This window comes from Chelon labrosus, assembly GCF_963514085.1.
Source record: "Chelon labrosus genome assembly, chromosome: 4".
Lineage (NCBI taxonomy): Eukaryota > Metazoa > Chordata > Actinopteri > Mugiliformes > Mugilidae > Chelon > Chelon labrosus.
In genome coordinates, this window is record NC_140340.1 from 12,276,697 (window position 1) to 12,296,542 (window position 19,846).

General features: G+C 37.9%; 2 protein-coding genes across 2 annotated transcripts; one reads left to right on the top strand and one right to left on the bottom strand.

The window, feature by feature from the left end:
• Positions 1-361: 361 nt before the first annotated feature.
• Positions 362-13,439, bottom strand: gnb1b (guanine nucleotide binding protein (G protein), beta polypeptide 1b). The gene is made up of 10 exons (XM_084543009.1): positions 12,907-13,439; positions 8,289-8,394; positions 8,004-8,149; positions 7,808-7,871; positions 4,392-4,554; positions 3,811-3,877; positions 3,491-3,692; positions 3,155-3,371; positions 2,931-3,046; positions 362-2,077 (listed from the first exon to the last, which is right to left on the bottom strand). The coding sequence occupies exons 2-9, from the start codon at positions 8,343-8,345 to the stop codon at positions 2,940-2,942; spliced, it is 1,023 nt and encodes a 340-aa protein (XP_084399135.1). The 5' UTR covers positions 8,346-8,394; positions 12,907-13,439; the 3' UTR covers positions 362-2,077; positions 2,931-2,939.
• Positions 13,440-15,960: 2,521 nt separating this feature from the next.
• LOC311486908 (calglandulin-like) lies at positions 15,961-18,673 on the top strand (the record flags this gene model as incomplete). Its single annotated transcript, XM_084542930.1, has 4 exons — positions 15,961-16,192; positions 17,842-17,986; positions 18,192-18,292; positions 18,630-18,673. 4 exons carry the CDS (start codon positions 15,961-15,963, stop codon positions 18,671-18,673), a joined length of 522 nt encoding a protein of 173 aa, XP_084399056.1.
• Positions 18,674-19,846: the final 1,173 nt, after the last annotated feature.

Below are 19,846 nucleotides of genomic sequence, written 5' to 3' on the forward strand. Positions count from 1 at the left end.
TAACATGAAAGCTCAACATGATAAATCGTCCATCTGAAGAAATTACTTGTACACAATGTACATCAGTAAATCTTGTCAATAAATGACAATTTAATAGAATTAGCGTCAGATTTATGCATCTCAAGTGTTAGGTAGATGTTCCTGTGGTTGTATTTTATGGTGTTTTATATGGCCCGCTCACAGTAATTAAAGTCGCATAATGCCAAAATAAGTAAAACTTAACTGTACACTTACAGTGACTTGTTTAGACTACTTAATTTGATGTTGTACTGCTTGGTCCCTAGTCCTGAAGAGTGCAAGTATCCCACATACAAAAAGTATAAACGTCCAGTGCAGCTTTTGGAATTCAACACAACAAAAAGAGATCTCAAACAGCTTTTTATTACATTTTTCAATCAATAACAGTACAATTTAGTACAGTATCTATCTTGCATCCAGCTCACCGTGGAACACCAACAGACTGAAATGAAATACAAAAAGTGAAAAGGTATATAAGGGTGCAGAGCTCTATAATATTAATGGAAAGAGAAAAGGGAATCCATCGTGGTTGAATTGCATTTTCACTTGTGGCCACACACGAATACATCACATTTATTGTACATCATTGCAGGAAAAAAAAAAAAGAAAGAAAGAAAAGTGGAAAATATGTCACAACTTTAAACAAAAGTGCTTCTGTATACAGTGAAATCTTGTCATTCAGATGCTCTGATTTTCAATTTAAGACCAAGGAGGAAAAAAAAAATGTACAAAAGTTTTAGTATGGACAGTGAGTGAGGACATTTTTGTTCCGTTGAGTGTGAAGATTTGAAGGAGAGAAGAGGAGTTGTCAAGGATAGAATTCTCACAATGATTGTTATAATTATTACAAAAATTGGCATCAATAGAACTGGTAAGCATAATTTACACTAAGTATGCAGTCAATATTAAGTCTTTCACCATTCTTGCTCACTCTGGTGCATAGCGTTACCAGTATTAGTACATGATGTATGCGGAGTTTGAGCCAAAAAAATTGGCCTCTATTAAATTCAATCAATAGGTTACTCTCCTTTTTGGAAACAAAAGTAAAATCTAGGATTTTTGCACCATTGAAAGCAAGTCTACAGCATGCACATCTAAATTAACTCATGGCAGACAAAATTAATGTCTTAACTTAAAACATCAGACCATTATTTTCAGACATTGATTTGTACATTTCATTCACAGAGTTGCAACTGCAGTCCCAAGCAAAGGAAGTGTCTATTTAGTCAGGTGAGGTGTTTCACTCAAAGTGGATACGAAACACAAGCCCCTTCGGTATAGTAAAATTGAGCCATGCCTCAACTGTCTCAGCACCTACCTTGCCACCCCACCCCTTCCCAGCAAAAGTCAAAAGGCATGTACAAGAATTAAGGGGGTTAACTGGATAATTTACTCGTAATAACTCCTTTTGTACTGGAATGAGCATTCATAACTTATAGCATGTGCTTGGTTAGTTAACATAGTATTAGTTGAGAGGCAAAGCTTCATGTGCAAAAGGCTGTGATGAAACAAAAACAGCTAGTATATAAATACATCATGGACATTTTTGAAAGCTGCTCGTGTAATATGATCCAAGCTTTTATTTCTGCATGTTTTTCTCATCTGTCTTATATGATTTACCTGGATTAGAAAAGACAAGCTGTAATTCAAACATATCTAAAACCACTGAAGAAATATGACAAAAAGAAAGCCATCAAGAACAACAAACCATCAGAATAGAAATCTTAAAAAAAAAAAAAAAAAGTTAAATAATTTGTACAATTACACTCCAACATTTGCTTTCAAGACGCACACATTTGCATGGGATGATAGTGTTGTTTTCTCTTTCAAAGTAACATAAAATGGTCCGAGAAGGAATGCACAAGTTTCTGATTTGATACCACAGGAGATCCTTTCTTAACTAGGTGATAAACAATTGTGCTCTTCTTTGTGTAGGAAAGGCAATGGTTTCCCTTCGTTTTTGTGGTGTCCAAGTCAGTTTAAACAGTGTTGAAGAAGATGCTGTGAACATTCTCAAGTTGTAATGGTCTTCCAGTCAACTTTGGAGTTAAAAGAACATCTGGGAAACAAAGACAGATGAAATTTAGGATTTAAATTATCTAATCGGATCTACGGTTTATCTATTCTAACCTTTGTTGGGTGTAATTTTAAGATCTAATGACCAGAATCTGAACAGAAAGCAACCTTGTATATTCTTATACCAACTGAGTTACATAGATTGGCATAAAAATAACGGGAAGCTGCTTGTGTTTATTATACAAACATCTGAAACCAGCTATAGAGCAAAGGGTACTGTTATTTGGATGTTTTGGGAGTCTGCCAAACCTAATATGCCACATTTTTGAAGAATTCAGTTCAATAAAAATGTCAATTTGTCAAAACCTTTAATCACAGTTCAAACATAAAACATTGTTTTTACGAAGGATACTAGTTTTGACATTTCAATGTCACACCACTTCAACAATTGTCCCTCAAGTACTGTCATCTATATTTTGATCTGACTAAATAGTTGAACATCTTTGAGTGAGGTGCACTAATGACTGCTGTAGTGCAGTATTTGCAAATTTAAGTTTAAACAGCTGCTTGAAACTGTTTTAGTTGTCTTTGCAGGTATCTAGAGCTTACTGAAAATGTAGGGCGAAGAATGTTTTGTTAATCACGTAAGTCAAAAAAGAAAGCCAAGGTCCATTAAAGCCAACAGATGTTTCAAATATGCAGCCTGGCAAAACACTAAGAAACTGAAAGTCCTTTAAGCAGAGAAAGTAGCACATCAACTTTCACTCCAGCAAAGCAAAGGGTTTAGACTAGGATTTTACTAAGAATAGCTTTACATACAAATATAATAAAATGTAAAACAATAAAAAAAAAAAAAGGGGAAAAAAAAAAAAAAAAAAGAAAAAAAAAAAAAGAACCTTCAGGCTTCAATTCCAGATCTTCAGAAAACTGTCCCAGGATCCTGTTGCAACTGCCATGCCATCATCAGTAACTCCCAGGCAGCTAACACGGTTGTCATGTCCAGCCAACACACCTAGAAAAGAACCAACACAAGCATTAAGTCTAGAGGACAAAAACAAGACACACAGTAGTACAAAATAGTCTTAAACACTCCGTTTGAGATCATGGTTCAATTACTAACCAGCGCGATCAGCTTTTAGTGTGTCCCAGACGTTACAGTTGAAGTCATCGTATCCTGCCAGGAGGAGGCGTCCACTCTTCGAGAATGCAACAGAAGTGATGCCACATATGATATTGTCATGAGAGTAGATCATTAATTCCTGATCAGCACGCAGATCGAACAGCCTGCAGGTGGCGTCATCAGAGCCCGTGGCAAAGGCGTTGCCATTAGGGAAGAACTGCACAAAGCAAAAATGAAATTAATAATACACAATGGAGAAAAATACAAAAAGCAAATGTTCATCTATCTGTTTAAAGGAAAAAAATAAATATTTTGAAATTCAAGTCAATAACTTACACAAATGGCATTGATGTCAGACTCATGGCCAGTAAATGTCTGTCTGCACATGCCCTCTCGAACATCCCAGAGTTTAGCAGAGGCATCACAAGCACCAGAGACGAATAACCGCGAGTCAGGGGCCAGTGACAGGCTCATGACATCACCTGTGTGTCCAGCAAATGTGGTTGTCTGCTGGCCAGTTTCAATGTCCCAAAGTGCACTGTAAAATAAAATACACAATTAAGACAGCTTTTTGTTTTGTTTTGTTTTTTTATAAAAAAAAAGTTGATTTGCTAATAGCTGAGCAAAGAAATTCATTGTGGACAATCTTCACTTACCAAGTGGTATCTCCAGAGCTTGTAACAATCTGGTTGTCATCAAGAAAGCGACAACAGGACAGGTATCCTGATATTTAAAGAAAATCAACAGGCATTCATTAATATAAAACTATAACGCAGATATGTCAATAACTAGCCGTGCACATTAAACTCGCATTTGCACATTAAATAAATCCTATATTTTAGAACATCTTAATTCGGCTGCCTGCGTCAGTTTTATATTTTTTGTCTGGCTTAATGCGTTTTCCATCTCTGGGTTCCCAGTCCCTTCATTGTCAAATAAGCAGACTGTTGGCTAAACAAACAACAAGGGGTGATTTATTGTAATTATTTGTTAAAATAATACAAATTTATGTTAGATCTGCTAATCCCCTTTAAATATTTTTACACATCTTAACATGCTTTTGCTGTAGTTGAATGCAATTATAGGTGCAAGTCATTTAGTTGACATTTAGTTGTAGCTGACAAACTTTGTCAAGCCAACAATAAAGCAATAACCTCACCAAAAACTTGGAAACACTTTCATTGTGTTGCTTAAGAAATTACAGAGTCAGATGGAGGGGGGGGAGAAGAGTATATACCTGTGTGTCCGGCGAGCTCACGGCTCACACGTACATTCCCCTCACGTGTTTTCAGGTTGTAAATGGAGCAGATGTTGTCTAAGCCACCACAGGCCACATAGTTTCCTGAAGGTGCGTATGCACAAGTCATGACCCAGGAAGATCGAAGTGGAATGGCATGAACCTGTAACACACATGAATACATTTGTTTACTTTAAAGTCCATTTGCCTAAGGAAATAACAAAAACCCGAAGGCCAGACATTTACATTTTTTTTTAGTGGTAACAAAAAAGTCACAGTTTATATTTTAGGAGAGAGACCAAAAATTTATTCACATTGCCTATTTTAGCATTGTGGATGGCCATAGTGGCTGTTGCATTCAATAATGTGTGTAGAACTTCACTGAGTCCACCCCTGGTAAACTGAATTTATATTGTGTGTCATGACGAAGAAACACTCTTCTGCAGAAATCTGTGATAAAACTGAGGCAAGACACAGATCAGTGTAATAGTACAAAGCCCACGGGCACAACTGTCTCAAAAATTAATTGGAAGATGTTTGGCACCAACAGGATCTTTCCTCGAGTTTCCAAAACAAGAAAGTGAATAATGAAGTCCTTGGTTAGGGACCAAGAATGATCACTCTAAAAGAGCTAGAAAGGTTGTCTGCACAGCTGTTAGAACTTGCCACAGGGTTTCTGCAGGTTTGAGTGTGTGGTGTGAAATGTAAGATGTTTTAAGACCATTATAGGTTAAATTTAAGACCTACTTGAAGTACAAAAATAACGAAAATCAGTCTGCAGTTCGCCTCATAAGGATTGTTCAGCATGCTTCAGCTAATCAACGAAATCATTTCGTTCAAGCTGTAACAGCCAGAGTATTACATGGAGCATTACCAGCTTACGCCACACGGTGGCGCCTCCTTTGTTTTCATCGCTTAGTTGCATCCGTCTTTTTTTTTTTTTTGACTTCCTCCATCTCCGTAATGTGGACGCTGGTGAAGGCGACAAGCCACGAACGTTTTATTATCTGTTATTATATTTTATAATATGCCGTGAGACCTGGCTTTATATGGTTCTGTTTAATAAATGTATTGTGCGGAAATCCCTCCACTTCGTTTCCTGCTTTGCGACTTCATGTTGAAGCATACTACTAGCAAACGTGGCTAAGCTTCTCTCCAACTTCACGTTACAAAGCCAGCAATCATTAAACTTACATTTTGCCAATTTCCCAAGTTGACAACAAGGTTCATGTGACAGGAGAAGTCTCGAATCCAAAAGGAGGCAAAAATACATTGCGCTAACGAACGTTACATGACGATAAAATCTCCCCGCTTCGCTTGTGCCGTACGACCGTACCATACCCGGTGCATCAACACATTACAAACCAGGCTGAACACTGGATTCCACTTCCAGGTCTCATTTGTAGTTTAATTTCGGCGTACTGCTAATAGTTATATTTAATAAAGAACTACACAGAACACACGGAACTAACTGTGAATGCCACCGACGCATTGAACGAAATGCGAATGAAGCGGTAAATGGACATAAGGATTTAAGACTTGACGAAATGTAATTTAAGACCTACAATACAAAATATGCTCGTATTTAAGACTTTTTAAGGCCTTAAATTGGCATTATCAAATTTAAGACTTTTTATGACTCCGCGGAAACCCTGTTGCCAGGAGAATGACCATCTCAGCAGCACGCCATCAATTGGGACTTTATTGATAGAGCAGCTACACAAAAGCCATTCAAGTAAAAGACAACAGATTACCTGGAGTTTGTCAAACTAAAATTAATAGGACTCAGAATATGAGAATGAAAGATTCTCTGGGCATTCATTAAGAATATCATCAAATGCTTTGGGCAGAGCTCCAGACACTGCCTGGTGAACACCAATCACTGCTCATCACCTGGCTAACACCATCCTACAGTGAAGCCATGGTTGTGACAGCATCATACTAAGGGGGTGCTTCTCAGCAACAGAGACAGGGGAGATGGTCAGAACGGAGGGAAGGGTACATGAGACCAAATACAGTGAGGTTCTTTGAAAAATACTTGCTACAAGGTGCAGAAACCTGAGACTGGGACAGTGGTTCACCTTTCAGCAGCAAAGTGAAACAAAGCATTGCGACAAAGTCTCTGATTGTCATTGAGTGAGCCAATAAAAAGCCCAGGCTTAAACCCAACACAACATCTGTGCAGAGACCTGAAGACGGCATTTCCCATCAAGTCTGAGGTAGGTTGAGAGGCGAAAAACACTGCCAAAGAGGTTTCTACAAAGTACTGAATTAAGGTGTCTGAAAATATCTATATACATTACTCTGAGACTCTGAGTATTTATTTGTCAGGTTATTTTGTGGATTGATAGACAAAGGTGGCAAACTATAAAGTCTGCGACAATATATTTGTTGTAGATAAAAAGAAAAAAACTAAATATTGTTCACACTTGATATTACTGTTATTTTCTAGTGTTGTCATCATTCTATCAATAATATATAAAAAAATAATGTAAAGTTTGTTGACCTAGTGAAACACAGTAAATAAGAACAAAGCACAGAACATACTGCTGAGGCATTGGGCAGCATCCTGTGCAATCTATGCCAGTATCATTTCCATTTTGATGGAAACATGATAGTATAAAGAAATCAATATTCTGCTGTTTAGCAGCAGTTGCAGCATATTGTGGCATCTTAATTTACCAAAGGATGAAACTACCAGTGTTTCTATTTGCGATCCCCTATAGGCATTAAGATACCCCATGTACAAATCTGACCTTAATAGTCCATGCAATCTTCTCAGGAGGTCTAGAGATACACTGGAAGAATGACCCTTTAATCTTTTTAATGCCCAACTGGATTTACTGTCCTCTGTATCAAGTGAAATTTCTATTGCACCACAAGCTTGTTAAATATACAAGAAATTGACACAGTCTAATTCTCTATTTCAAATGTTCCATCTGTGCTCGAGAGGCCAAATTACCTATTAGGCACAAAAACAGTACACTACTTCCTGCTCTCATACCACTAACTGCACACTAGACACATCAGCCCCAAGGCAAAGGCCACAAATGCCTCTCTCTCAGCTGATCTGCAAGCCTTTCAAATATTTTTCAAATGAATGCCGCATGGGCAGAATCTAATTTTAGTAAGAATAGGTGCATAACACAAAATACAGTGCAGCAGGAAGAACACAAACAAGTTTAACAAAGCAAAGACATGATGTCACTGATGCAAACTAAAAACCAGGCCTGGATCATTGGTTATTGTGTACTTTCCCTGGAATTGGCTCCCATTTTAAAACCAGTACGAGCTATTAAACTTTATTTGCATGGCAACGTTGACATCTACAAGTTTAAACTCGTGCTGTTAATACTTTGCTTTCCACTTGCATAACACATATCATAAACACCTACTCTTCAAAACAATGACCATACCTTATTTGTAGTATAGCTATCCCAAATAATGAGTTTGCCATCTTGAGAAGCACTGACCAAGAGCCTAGAACAAGAGAGGTGGACAACAGGAAATACAATATTAATTGAATTGCTTAAAATTTGTAGAAACAAATGTACAAACAAAAAAAATCGTTCTATATATATCACAAAATCAATAGTCTGGCATTCAGCTTACCTGGAATCTGTTCCCCAATGCATGGCATAGATTTTAGCCAAATGACCCCGCAGCGTTCGTCTTGTACGCATCTGGATTCGGCCAACAGGGTCGAGATTAGCTGTGATTTGTGATAGTGTGGCATCTGCGCATGCTTTCCTGGCATCCTGAAAAGAAGACAAGTCAATTCTTTAGTACAGAACTTCTCCACTTGACCTCAGTCTTCGCTGTGCAGGCCTAACATGCATTTTGTCATGATGACTACATGTGTGACTGCAGATGGAAATGTCACCATTTGGTACTCACTCTGATCTGATTCTTGAGCTGCTCTGCCTCTTGGCGTAACTGGTCCAGTTCACTCATTATTCCGCTTTTTAAATTACCTTAGTCCAGTTAACGGGAACTTATTGATCTAAAAAACAAAAGAAAAAAAAAAAGAACAGTAAGTACTTAGATCATGCACACGTCTTCATTTTAGAATCAAGGTTGTATTTTCGACAATAAGCAAAGTGGGTCTCAACCAACAGTAAAGCTACAAGAGCAGTTTCAGCAATTTATACATCAGTTTAATTTACTGAATTCTTTACCTACAAGACATATACTCTACACGTGGTCCAACCTTACTTTCCCACCTCAATGTCACCAACATAATCCTGACACACAATTCAGATTGCCAGACAAATCCCGTTAAGGCATGACTTTCCAGTGATCCGCAAAGAAGCCATTATCCTGTTGACCTCAATCCCTGGGATACTCACAATTTTAGCCAAGTGATCAATAATCCACTTATATTAATACAGAGCCTTGAGGTACACTCAAAGTTCATCTAATAAAATAAAATTAAATTCATGACACATTCATGAAGTAATACATGCATACAAATATACTACCCCAAGTCACATTGATAAAAGCAAATTAATACATTATTGTCAGACGTTTTCACCGCGAATAGTCTTCACATAGACTTTATCAGAAATACAAATACAAAAAAAAAACATACATTTAATTTTGGCTACAGCTCTGAAAGGTGCGTTTTAGGACTGATCATTTCTGCAGCATGCTGTGACACATTACAATCCAACTAACGACACACTCCAAGCTAATTTGTTTTAAGCTATTGATTTTGGATAAGGTAGCTAGACAAAAATAACATGGTAATAACAATACGACTACAAAAACACCACTTTGAATAATGTCAACGGAGGCGTTACTTGCAGGAAATATAGTTACGCATTTCTTACCGACTTCCTTTATCCTGTACAATGGATAATCAAATCCATCTAATTAAATATGAAAGTGTGCTGAATAGAAAACAATTGGAAAACAAATGTGCTCATACCCACTTGTGTAGATTTAAAATTGTATACACTTTGTGTCGTCAAAAACAATTTCTGACTACAACTGGTGATCAAACTAAAACTGATTATGCACACAAATTTGGTCAAAAGTAAAATATACAACATTTTCCTACAGATTAAGAGTTACTGTAAAAACACTGTACAATTAACCTTTTAAAAAGTGTCCTTCCAAAGGACAACTTTCTATGAATACTGAACTCGGCTTTCAATGCCTAAAAAGCGAGAGTCCGCCTTCTTTCAGTACATACTCCTTTGTTACAGCGCAAAGTTCAACGTAACAAATAAAATAAATAAATTAGCACGCCTAATAAACTATACAAAACAACAAGAATTTAAATAAGACTGTAAATAGCAATGCATCTTTCAGTTTGACTAACCTGTCCTTCGAGTTACCTTACCTGACGTATTTCAGTCTGAGCGCCTATTTCACTGGAGGTGGCAGGACAAGACTGAAAATCTTCTACACCTGACTACATTATCTTTTACGTCCTCTGATTGGTTGACCTTTTTAAACACAGGTTATCCTCTTACCATAATTAATCTTATAATAAATGTGTCACGGAATGTAATTATAATTCAGTAACATCAGGCAACAGGAGAATATCATTCTCACCTTGAAAACTTTTCAATATATGGTTGGTATTTTAAAACAATCTGCTCCGCCAAAGTGTTTTTTTTTTCCTCTCTCTAATAATAAAGGTCATTAATCCCCACAGCAATATGACAAATAACACAACAGAAATTCAATGGTGGATCTGAATAATCAAACGTTGAGGCTTTTGAGGTAAACCCGACAGGTTTTCATCACTACTAAATTGTCTCATTAACAATCTCAGAAAGTCTATAACCTTCCAAGTTCACCAACACTTTGTTTTCAATCCAACAAAACAATATACAGAAGTTTGTTCCTCAAAAACAGCAATGGTAAATAGAAATGTGTTATAGCCTGGAGAGTCAGCTCATAAATTTAGTTTAAATATTCCACATTCAGAAAAATATTTCCTGTTAACCTCTGTGGATGCTTACAGTTAAGGAGTTCCTCTCCCTCATCACTTCTCCTTTCCAAGCGCCTGATCATGGTCAGCTGACTGCATGATAAACAATGAGCAGTGGCAAACAGCCTGGAGTTTCAGCTCACTAGCTGCTCTTAGGTCCCTTAAGGGCAGCCTGTGTCTATAACTTATAAAGGTGTCTCCTACATTTCCATTACATTTATTAAAAAAAAATAATAATAATAAAATAAAAAGTAGGCAAGTACACATCTGTTCTCATAGGAGAAGCCGGCTTATCTGAACTGTTAAACTATGATAATGTAATGTTTCACGGGTCTAAAGCTGGATCATAGAAAAAAAAACATAACCAGCAATATCACTGAGCAACTCCATAATCCTAAAAGCTAAAATCCTCAGTCAATGAATCTCTAATCCTATCCATGTCCACTAACATAAACAGCTGGCAAAGCCAGTCCAGGCATTAGAAATATGTTTTGTAATCATAAAAGGATGAATTTAATCTTAATTCTTTTACGCACAACAAATCCAGGCACTTACCCTTATAAAGTGCCTGGATTTTCAGATACAAATAAAATCACAACCCTAATACAGACTCTATCTTCCAGCTGTTAATACTAATAAAAATGTGTGTATTCTCAAAGATTTCATGAATTTAAAAAAAAAAAACGTATTTTAAAGAGTAATGCAATGAGAATTTACAATACTACTGTGTGAACGTACCTAGCATATGCTTAACTGATGTCTGTGCACGAGTTTACCCAACTCTGTATGCAGTGTACTGATAGTTGACCTAGTCACTGTGTGCACTACTGTGATTTGCCTACAAGACTGTCACAATCAAATCACCTATTTTGCATTGTATTTGAATGACTGTCGTATATAGCTGTTTCAAACAGTTTGTTTTTCATATTTGTGCAGAAGGCTGGTCTATAGAGGGTCCAAACATATTTCAGGAGGACATGTTGTGCAATTGTGCACAATAATGTGGCAGAATACTATGGACGACGCCATAAGTGTCTGGCTAATCTAATTCTTACATTTACAAAGCGCTACTCAAGTAATGATAATATGACTTGCACTGATGGAAATCTGAGAAGATGCAGCTAAACGCCATCTTGCAGTCTGCTGTCCGCTAGTTAGCTTGCTAGCAGGCTTGACGGTGTAGGCCTACAGGCAGGGCAGAACTAGTATGCAATAAAGCAATATACACACAGTCACGTTGTAAATAACAGTTTCACTGGTGGGTTAACAATGTTTAGTAGATAAGCAAAGTCAAAGTAACACAAAACTCGCTTAATTCCGTAACATATAAGCCTAACAGCGAGTATTATCTAATGCAAAATAACGTAACCACGGCCACTTCAGGGAAGACTCCGCTGCTCTTCCGCAATTACACGGAGTGCTATGTAGTTAGCTTTTAAGCCAGCGGTGGGTAAACCTTGACACTGGCTAGCGGATTGTCCCTCAAAAATCCACTTACTTACATACCAACAATCCCGTTAAACCAAGCAGTACCTAGCTGATTTGATTACGACGTACATGTATTTGGTTCTCTAAACATGTAGTGGACATGAGCCTGTAAAAAACTGCAAGGTCGGGCGGCGATGGCCTGTTTCACTTCAGTAAGCAACGTATGCAATAACAGGGACCGGCGATTTTTCGTAAGGAAAATGACCATCTACAGTCCATCGATGCATAGATACAAATTCGCTGACTGTTCATAAATAACTAATGTTACTAACCGAAGTTAAGGCGTTTCACCGGCGCGGCCGTTTTGTTGCAGGGAAGCAGCACCATGCTAACTTATTTGTTCGGCTTGTAAAAACAGGGTGTTGACGCGGCTACGATAACTCACTTTCACAGCGTGTTGCTATTTTATATCTACTGGTGTGTGCAAAGCTAACTGGTGATGGTCCTGGGTGCTCGCCTTTCGCCCATAACCAATATTTGCTGTTAATTTGTTTACGGGACATTTATTGTTCCAGCCCAACCCAGTGTGTCATCATCAACTGACAGCAACATCTTTAAACGTAACTATTTAGGAACAGACGCAGCCAAATCCAAACCATGACGCTTTATGTGTTAACGTTACAATCACGGTGGTCTTAAATACATTCTGGCAATTAACTGCCCGCTACACCTTGAGCACTGTATTTTAGGCCAAGAAGCATCTCCGCTGGGCCATCAGTGACAGACACTGGCGAACATTAACGCCAGCCAGAAGCTTTCGCTGACATTAACAGTAGTTAGCCCAGTTCAATTGACTGGATTCTAGTTACATGGAGATAAGTTTGGTTATAATCCGTTTATCCGCCTCCAAACCTCAGCAGTATTCCTCACCGCTGTAAACTCTTTAGTAGATTAGCTACTTACATCTGCTCAAATTAAAATAGCAGACTTTAGCTAACCGCAGCTAACTAAGTGGCTAGGAAGCTAGCTACTGCTACCCCACCCCCGAGCAGTTCAATTCCGCCACAATTCATCATGTAATGGCACCTACAGTTAATGTGAAAGAAGTGAAAGAAGCACGGTCGTTGCTTTATTTTAACTTACCTGATTCAATTTGCGCCTGTTTTTGCGTTTTGGCATTGACTGGAAAACGAGACGGCGTTCACCTCCGATCCACGCATCAACGAACACCACCGCGCTAGCTCACTAACTAGCTAAGCCAGCTAGCGTAGTTTTCCGAGGAGCAGCCCTTCCCGAACGCAGGCTACGGCTAGGGAGCTTGACAACCTCAGTCAGCCAACCGGAGAGGGGAGGGGGGGAAATCACACCCACTAGTCCTGTTCTGAAGACACTGCCCAGGCAGACCGAAAAAAAAAAAAGTCAGTCTTAAAACTCACTCTACCTCACTCAATAAGACAGACTACTGTCTCCTTTTTGCCGAGCTTAACATCTGCCCTGACCGTTGTAAGACTCTCGTGCGGCCATCGAACGATGAGATGGGCGCGGTAACCCTGCAGTCAGCACTGGGAAACCCCACGCTGCAGCAGCGACGAGACGAGAGAAGCTTCGACGGGAGTTTTGTTCGCAACTGGAAACGTTACTGTTATCAGTGTATTTGAGCAATATTTATCAGGTCCCTTTTGGGTATATATGTATTTCACCAGAGTGGAGAGAAAGCTCAGAGAACACGGTGTTCGTTTTTTGTTTGCCTGCAAAACAGTCTAAAGTGAATCGGGCCCCAACTTGGCTTGTAAAGTAGGAAGTAGTATGGTTTCAGCAGGGCCCTGTGTCAACAACATTGTCTGGCTTTGGCTAATTAGGAAAAAGTGTGCTCTTATGTTAATATATTTAGTGTGTGCTTAACTTGTTTCCATTTTTAGTCTTACATGTAACGTGTTTCCCAATGTACAGCAATACAAAAGTATTGCCCTATGTAAAATAAAATCACCTCTCATTTTTGTTATTGGTCCATTTGTGGCGCAATGCCAGGAAGCTGTCAGTTATTTACACCCACTTCCCGTAAGTGTCACAAAAACATACAATAATAATGTGCAATAAAGTCACTTTTGTTTATTTTTTTAAAAATAGTTTGATGTATTTTGGCTTTAAATTCCAGTCACAAACAAACATCTGCCAGCAAATGTATATAATAGCCTAATTGAGGTTATCATCTCTTGTTGACAGTTCATTCACATAAATGTGTCATGTCACACACAAACACACAAGCTGAGAAGTTATTAAATAAATATAAGTAAATACAAATTTGACCCAGAGGTCTTTAAGCAATTTTGCCTGTAATTCTCGTAGTAGCCTCGGTCTATGATTTATACCAAGCAAAATAAAATTAAAAAATGAATCACAGCATACCCATAATGTTTTGAAATTAGAGGAAAATAAAGGTTTTCAGTTGAGTGATGTTGAATTCATACATTTATGTTCAGTAAATGCAGAGAAAAAGTTCATGATAGGTTTGTGGAGCAGGGCTGGGCCACACCTCTGATCGTTAACCATTAAGTGTACTTCCTGTATATCTGGTTAACCATTCCCCTCCTTGTTGTCTCGGTTTGCTCGCACCACCCACCCTTCCCTTGCGTTTTCTATTCCCGTTCAACCTTTCCCTTACCACATCCATTCAATATCTCACCCCTCCTTCCATCTCCTACATGCTCCCTCTTTCGTTCAGGCCTCTCCCTCACATCCTCCGAGACTTCTTTGAGCCTATGACAGTATAGGCTCAAAGAAGCCTCGGAGGACGTAATGAGATAAACTGAGACCGCCCTTTGTACATTCATATGCCGTCATCTATCCACCCAACAACCAGTACCATGGCTGAACCTTTAATTAAATATGGATTGTTTATTCCTCATCTTGAAAATAATAACCCATCATCATCTAGTAGAAAGACGTAAAAAATAAAAGTTTCTTCTCACTTTCATTCCAAACCTCTCAATAAAACATGTAATGGAATTAAATTACAGTTAATATAATGATCAGGATCCTCTTTATTTTGACTTGTCAGTATACATTTGATTCTACAGTTGGATTATGACATGCAATTAACTTGGTTACAAAATGCAAAAGCAGGAAGACAGCTACTTCCACTATTTCCATATTGGTTCTCCTGATCATGAACAATAAGTCTTTGTACTTCAGATACACCTGTTGTAATGTAGCTCGATGTAAATTCAGTCATAAAATTCAAATGTTACCACTGCAGTGCTGCTGCAAAGGAAAATTATCTTTCATGTAGGAAATAAACTGAATTTGGTGAATATTTCAAAGATTTCATCATAACACAAATTTAATAAGGAATGACAAATGTAAATCTGAACTGTGATTCTTTATTTTTTCCATTTTTGTTATTTTATTAACTTTCTGCATGTTACCTGCAAATTTAAGTCCCAATATTTGAAGTCAAGTTGCAGTTTTCGTTTTGATTTACTTGGTGTCGCCCTTTAAAGTCTTTACACAGAACACCGTTGGAGGCATATGGGATCCAGAGACTGATAGCTCTTTCACTCAGCTGACAAATGTGAAATTCTTAATGTTCCCATTACAATGTTGGAAATAACTTCTTGTAGTTAAGTGTCTCCTTATTTGGCCGCCTGCTTTCATAAGAGCCACTGGGGGCTGCACAAACACCTGCTAATGGGCTGCAGCAGGCTAATTGCTGTTCCCATAACTGCAACATCATGTGATGTTGAGGTCATAGAAAATGCTTCAGATTATATTTGGTTATCTCGCCTTTCATCCATCCATTCTCGCTATGAGAATACAGATATTTAAGTAACATCAAAAATACTGATGTTGAAGTTTAACAAAGTAGTTATTACCCAATCTACACATGCTGTATACCATTTTTGGGTTGGGATTAGTATCCAGATATTCCTTGAGGGTGATTAGCAGGCCCGTCCTCTAAGTGCCATAAAAGGTCTTCAAGCATGGTTTTCTAAACTCTGGGGAAAGAGCATTAGAAGTGTAGCAATGATGAGGCTAAGGCATCCTCTCATTCTACAGTAAGTGTTGTCAGTTCACACAGTATTTGTCCTGGTCTGTTTCTATATCGCCAGAAAAAATGGTGAGTACCTTTAGTCTTAGGAATTAACCTCAAACAGAGTTTCAGATAATTCTAATAATATGTAATCAACATTATTTAACATGACATGGGTTCAAGAGTTACTTCAGCTCCATAAACAACTTTTAATTTTCTTCCAGGCCAGCAAGTTAACGCAACAACAGATCACAGAGTACAAAGGTGTTTTTGAGATGTTTGATGAAGAGGGAAATGGAGACGTGAAGACTCAAGAGCTGGAGAGACTGATGAGTTTAATGGGAATCAATCCTACCAAGCGGGAGCTCATCCAGATGGCCAAAGATGTGGACAAAAATGGTAACTTACTACACACACTCAAATGTCCTCATATGGAAACAAACATCATTCTTTAACATGGTAAAATCACCAAACTGGTTCTGGGAATGGTTTTTCGATGGGCTTTTTAAACTGTATGTGCTACAGACAAAGTTTTAGATAATAACACAGTGAATAAGTTAGACAGTCATGGTTTTACAAACAGTGTGTAACTATACTAGGTATATTATTACTATATTAGGTATATAAATAAAATGAAACATAGCTAGTGCAACAGCCTTGTAAAAGTATAGCCTATAGTGTAATCTCCAGTTTGTTGTTAGTTTGGGTTTAAAATCTGTTGATTGAACTATATTTTGCAAGTGGTTATGCTGTAACACACTGTGTTACATTGTAAAATGCTTCTATGTACAAACAACTTTAGAAATGTATTTATTTAAGATATATCCTGCAGTTTGTCTGAGCTGCACCCAGAGGTAGAGGCTTTATCTCCCTCAAGCTCAGCCCAAACAAATTAAGTGCTTAAAGTGCTCATATAAGTTCTCTAATGATAGTTAAAACATTCACAGTAGCTAAAGTGCTGGTTGGCAAATAAAACTGATGTTCAATAGTTGTTGCTATGATAAGGTTGAGATAAATTAACCTCAAGGCATATTTGGAATTACCCTTTGCACATGATGGGGTCTGGTATTTTATTACGAATCTAGACAGCCTTAAGATTTAAGTAGCAGACCTATGTGTAGTTTCCTCTGGCATTGAGTGTGTTACAAAATGCATTATAAAAGCACACAACGTTATCTAATACTGCAGCATTACTGCAGGCCTCTATATTAACCACTAGGTGGCAGTGTTTCGCCGTGTGTGTGATCCGTGTGCTCTGGGCTTCATAACGACTTTTGGCACCGCCCCAACCCCCCCAGACACACAACCGATCATCTGAAGACATTACTGGACTAAAGCCAGATTTGAACATCCTGCATTTAAATGTCTGTGGCGAGTCTGAAATGTCCACAGTTCCTTTTTTAATTACAGTGTTGCATATTACTATTATTTCCAAATGAACATATCTTTCCTGTATTTTATAGTCTCATTCAAACAATTAGTTCTCTAAAAATGGTGCATTACTGTGAAATCACATATGCCATAAATATGCAAACAAAATCTTAATGTATCTTCAATCGCTGCATGTGAGCTGAATTAAATGTACTGAAATACTGCTTCATTCTGATATAAATAGGAACTTTTCAATATATATATTTTTTTCTGCAGCTAGGGTATTCACAGATTATGTCCCCTTTAACATAACTAACAGATTTTTTCTTATACTTGTGTAATTTCATCTGCAGTGCTGGAGGATATCCATACCATTTCCTTTCCTGTTTCCTATTTCCCCTACTCTTTCCTGCTCTCTGTATACCTCCCTTCTATCTCTGAGTAAATCCAAGCAGAGAACTTGTATCAAGAGAATTTCTGAAAAAAAAAATAAAAAAATCCAAAGCACATTTCTTGAAAGTAGATTATTGTTAGATAATTATAATTATCGTTAGAGGGTGAATATGAATCATTTGTCCTCTAGTTCTTGAGTGCAGGTTATGTTTCTATTCATATATGTTTTTTTTTTTTTAATTCATTTTACTTTGTCCAACAGATTAACGTTTTTAATTTTTCAGGTAAAGGGATGTTTAACTGTGAAAGCTTCCTGGGCCTAATGGCAACGTACCACGAAAGAACCAAGAACCAGGATGCAGAACTCAGAGCTGCTTTTAAAGTGTTTGATAAAGAGGCCAAGGGATATATTGACTGGAACACACTCAAGTAAGAATCAGATTTGTGATGTTTTAATTAGTTTGCAATTATTCTTATGTCAAACCATTGCAAGATAGCCTCCAAATTAAAATCCAGGTATAACAAACCTCAAACTGGTGAACATGAACACATGTTCACCAGTTTGCGTTTACTCTAACACCAATTTGTCACCACATTCGTTGTTTTATGTTTAATTTAATGAATTTAATTCCAGGTATGTACTGATGAATGCAGGAGAACCACTCAGTGAGATCGAGGCAGAGCAGATGATGAAGGAAGCCGACAGAGATGGAGATGGAACCATTGATTATGAAGGTACGATCACGATTGAAGGCCATGATCTCTCTAACACTAGTTAAAAATATATGTTTAATTTTTTACATAGACTTTGAATTGACTATTTTAACCTGTGATCTATTGCTGTGTATAAAGAAACATTTCAACCATACTTTAGTTCTCTTTCATTGTTCTTATTTCACTTTTAATTTGAGAATACCTATTATTACCTAATACTTTATTTTTATTTTTTTTATATATATATATATATATATATATATATATATATATATATATATATTTACTTAGATTGATGTTAATGGATATGGTATCAAAATGCATTACAAGCTATTTACTATTGATTTTTACTTTTCAGAATTTGTGGGGATGATGACTGGGAATTTGTTCAAAATGAGTTGAAGACGCCATGAAAATAAATTGCTCTTACTTTGAACCTTGTTAATCCTCTAATTCTGTTGAAATCATGTTGTGTACACCGGAATGAAAATGTGTGATTTGTGAATATCTGTACAACTCCTTCGCATAAAAAACAAATAAAACTTTTGATGTTTTGTTGTTGTTTGTGTGCTTCTGAGTGAAATGGATTCATTAAAGGTTACACACAAGACATGATAGGGTTAATTTCCTCAGACCTGCCACCCGGATGCAGTCATTCACATGGGTCTGACAGCATCTGGTGTGCAGAGCCATTAAATCCCATTCTCATCCCTGCAAAGCCAAATAGGCAGCTGAGGGAGCCAACCGCATTTGTCATCTTGAAGCCATTAGACCAATTGCAGGGTGAAGGGGGAGGGCGCTTGCTGCACTGATCTCTGTTCGCAGCATCCCTAGAGCAGCCTCTGTTGTGTGAAATACAAGAAAGGGCAAGACGGCGGGAGTAGACTATAGGAGGCAATCGGAGAACTGGAAGGGAATCTCTTGGGGGCTGCCAGGATAGGGTTACTTTGGTGTGTGGAGTCAATCTTCAGAGAACATGGCTGTTTTGTCAATGTAAACAGCCTGTGCCATACCTGCATTGCTAAAGGGGGAAGCAGAAGAGGAGGAGGAGGAGGTGGAGGAGGAGGGGCAGGCTCTGGAGGAAATGTTGCCTGTTCCAATGAAATTTATATGTCTTTAGCTAGCCCCAACCTGCCGCATTTCACCTCTGATCATGCATGTTGTATGTTAAGGTATGTATACATCTCTAACCCGAGAAGACCCTTGAGTAAGACTTAGTGGTGTCGACAGGATTAGCAGCTCAGCTGTTAGTGAAACACAGCTGAGACACAGCACATCTTAACTAAAAATAACATGTAGCGATAATAATACCTTAATAAGATCCTAACAAAGATGATACTGTAGTATGCTGCATGCTCTGTCTTTGTGCAGCTCAAGGATTTCTAACTGGACAACAGCAATGACTGAATCCAGTCTTTGTTTTTCATTGGTTGGCTTCAGTTGCACATGTTCCTCATTAAGAGCAGACAGGATGAGGAGGGAGGAATGGATCATATGTCCATGCCTTCCTGTGTCACCACAGAACAAAATGGAAAGCAGGTTCCTGTGTTAAAACTCCTCACGTATGTAAATCTT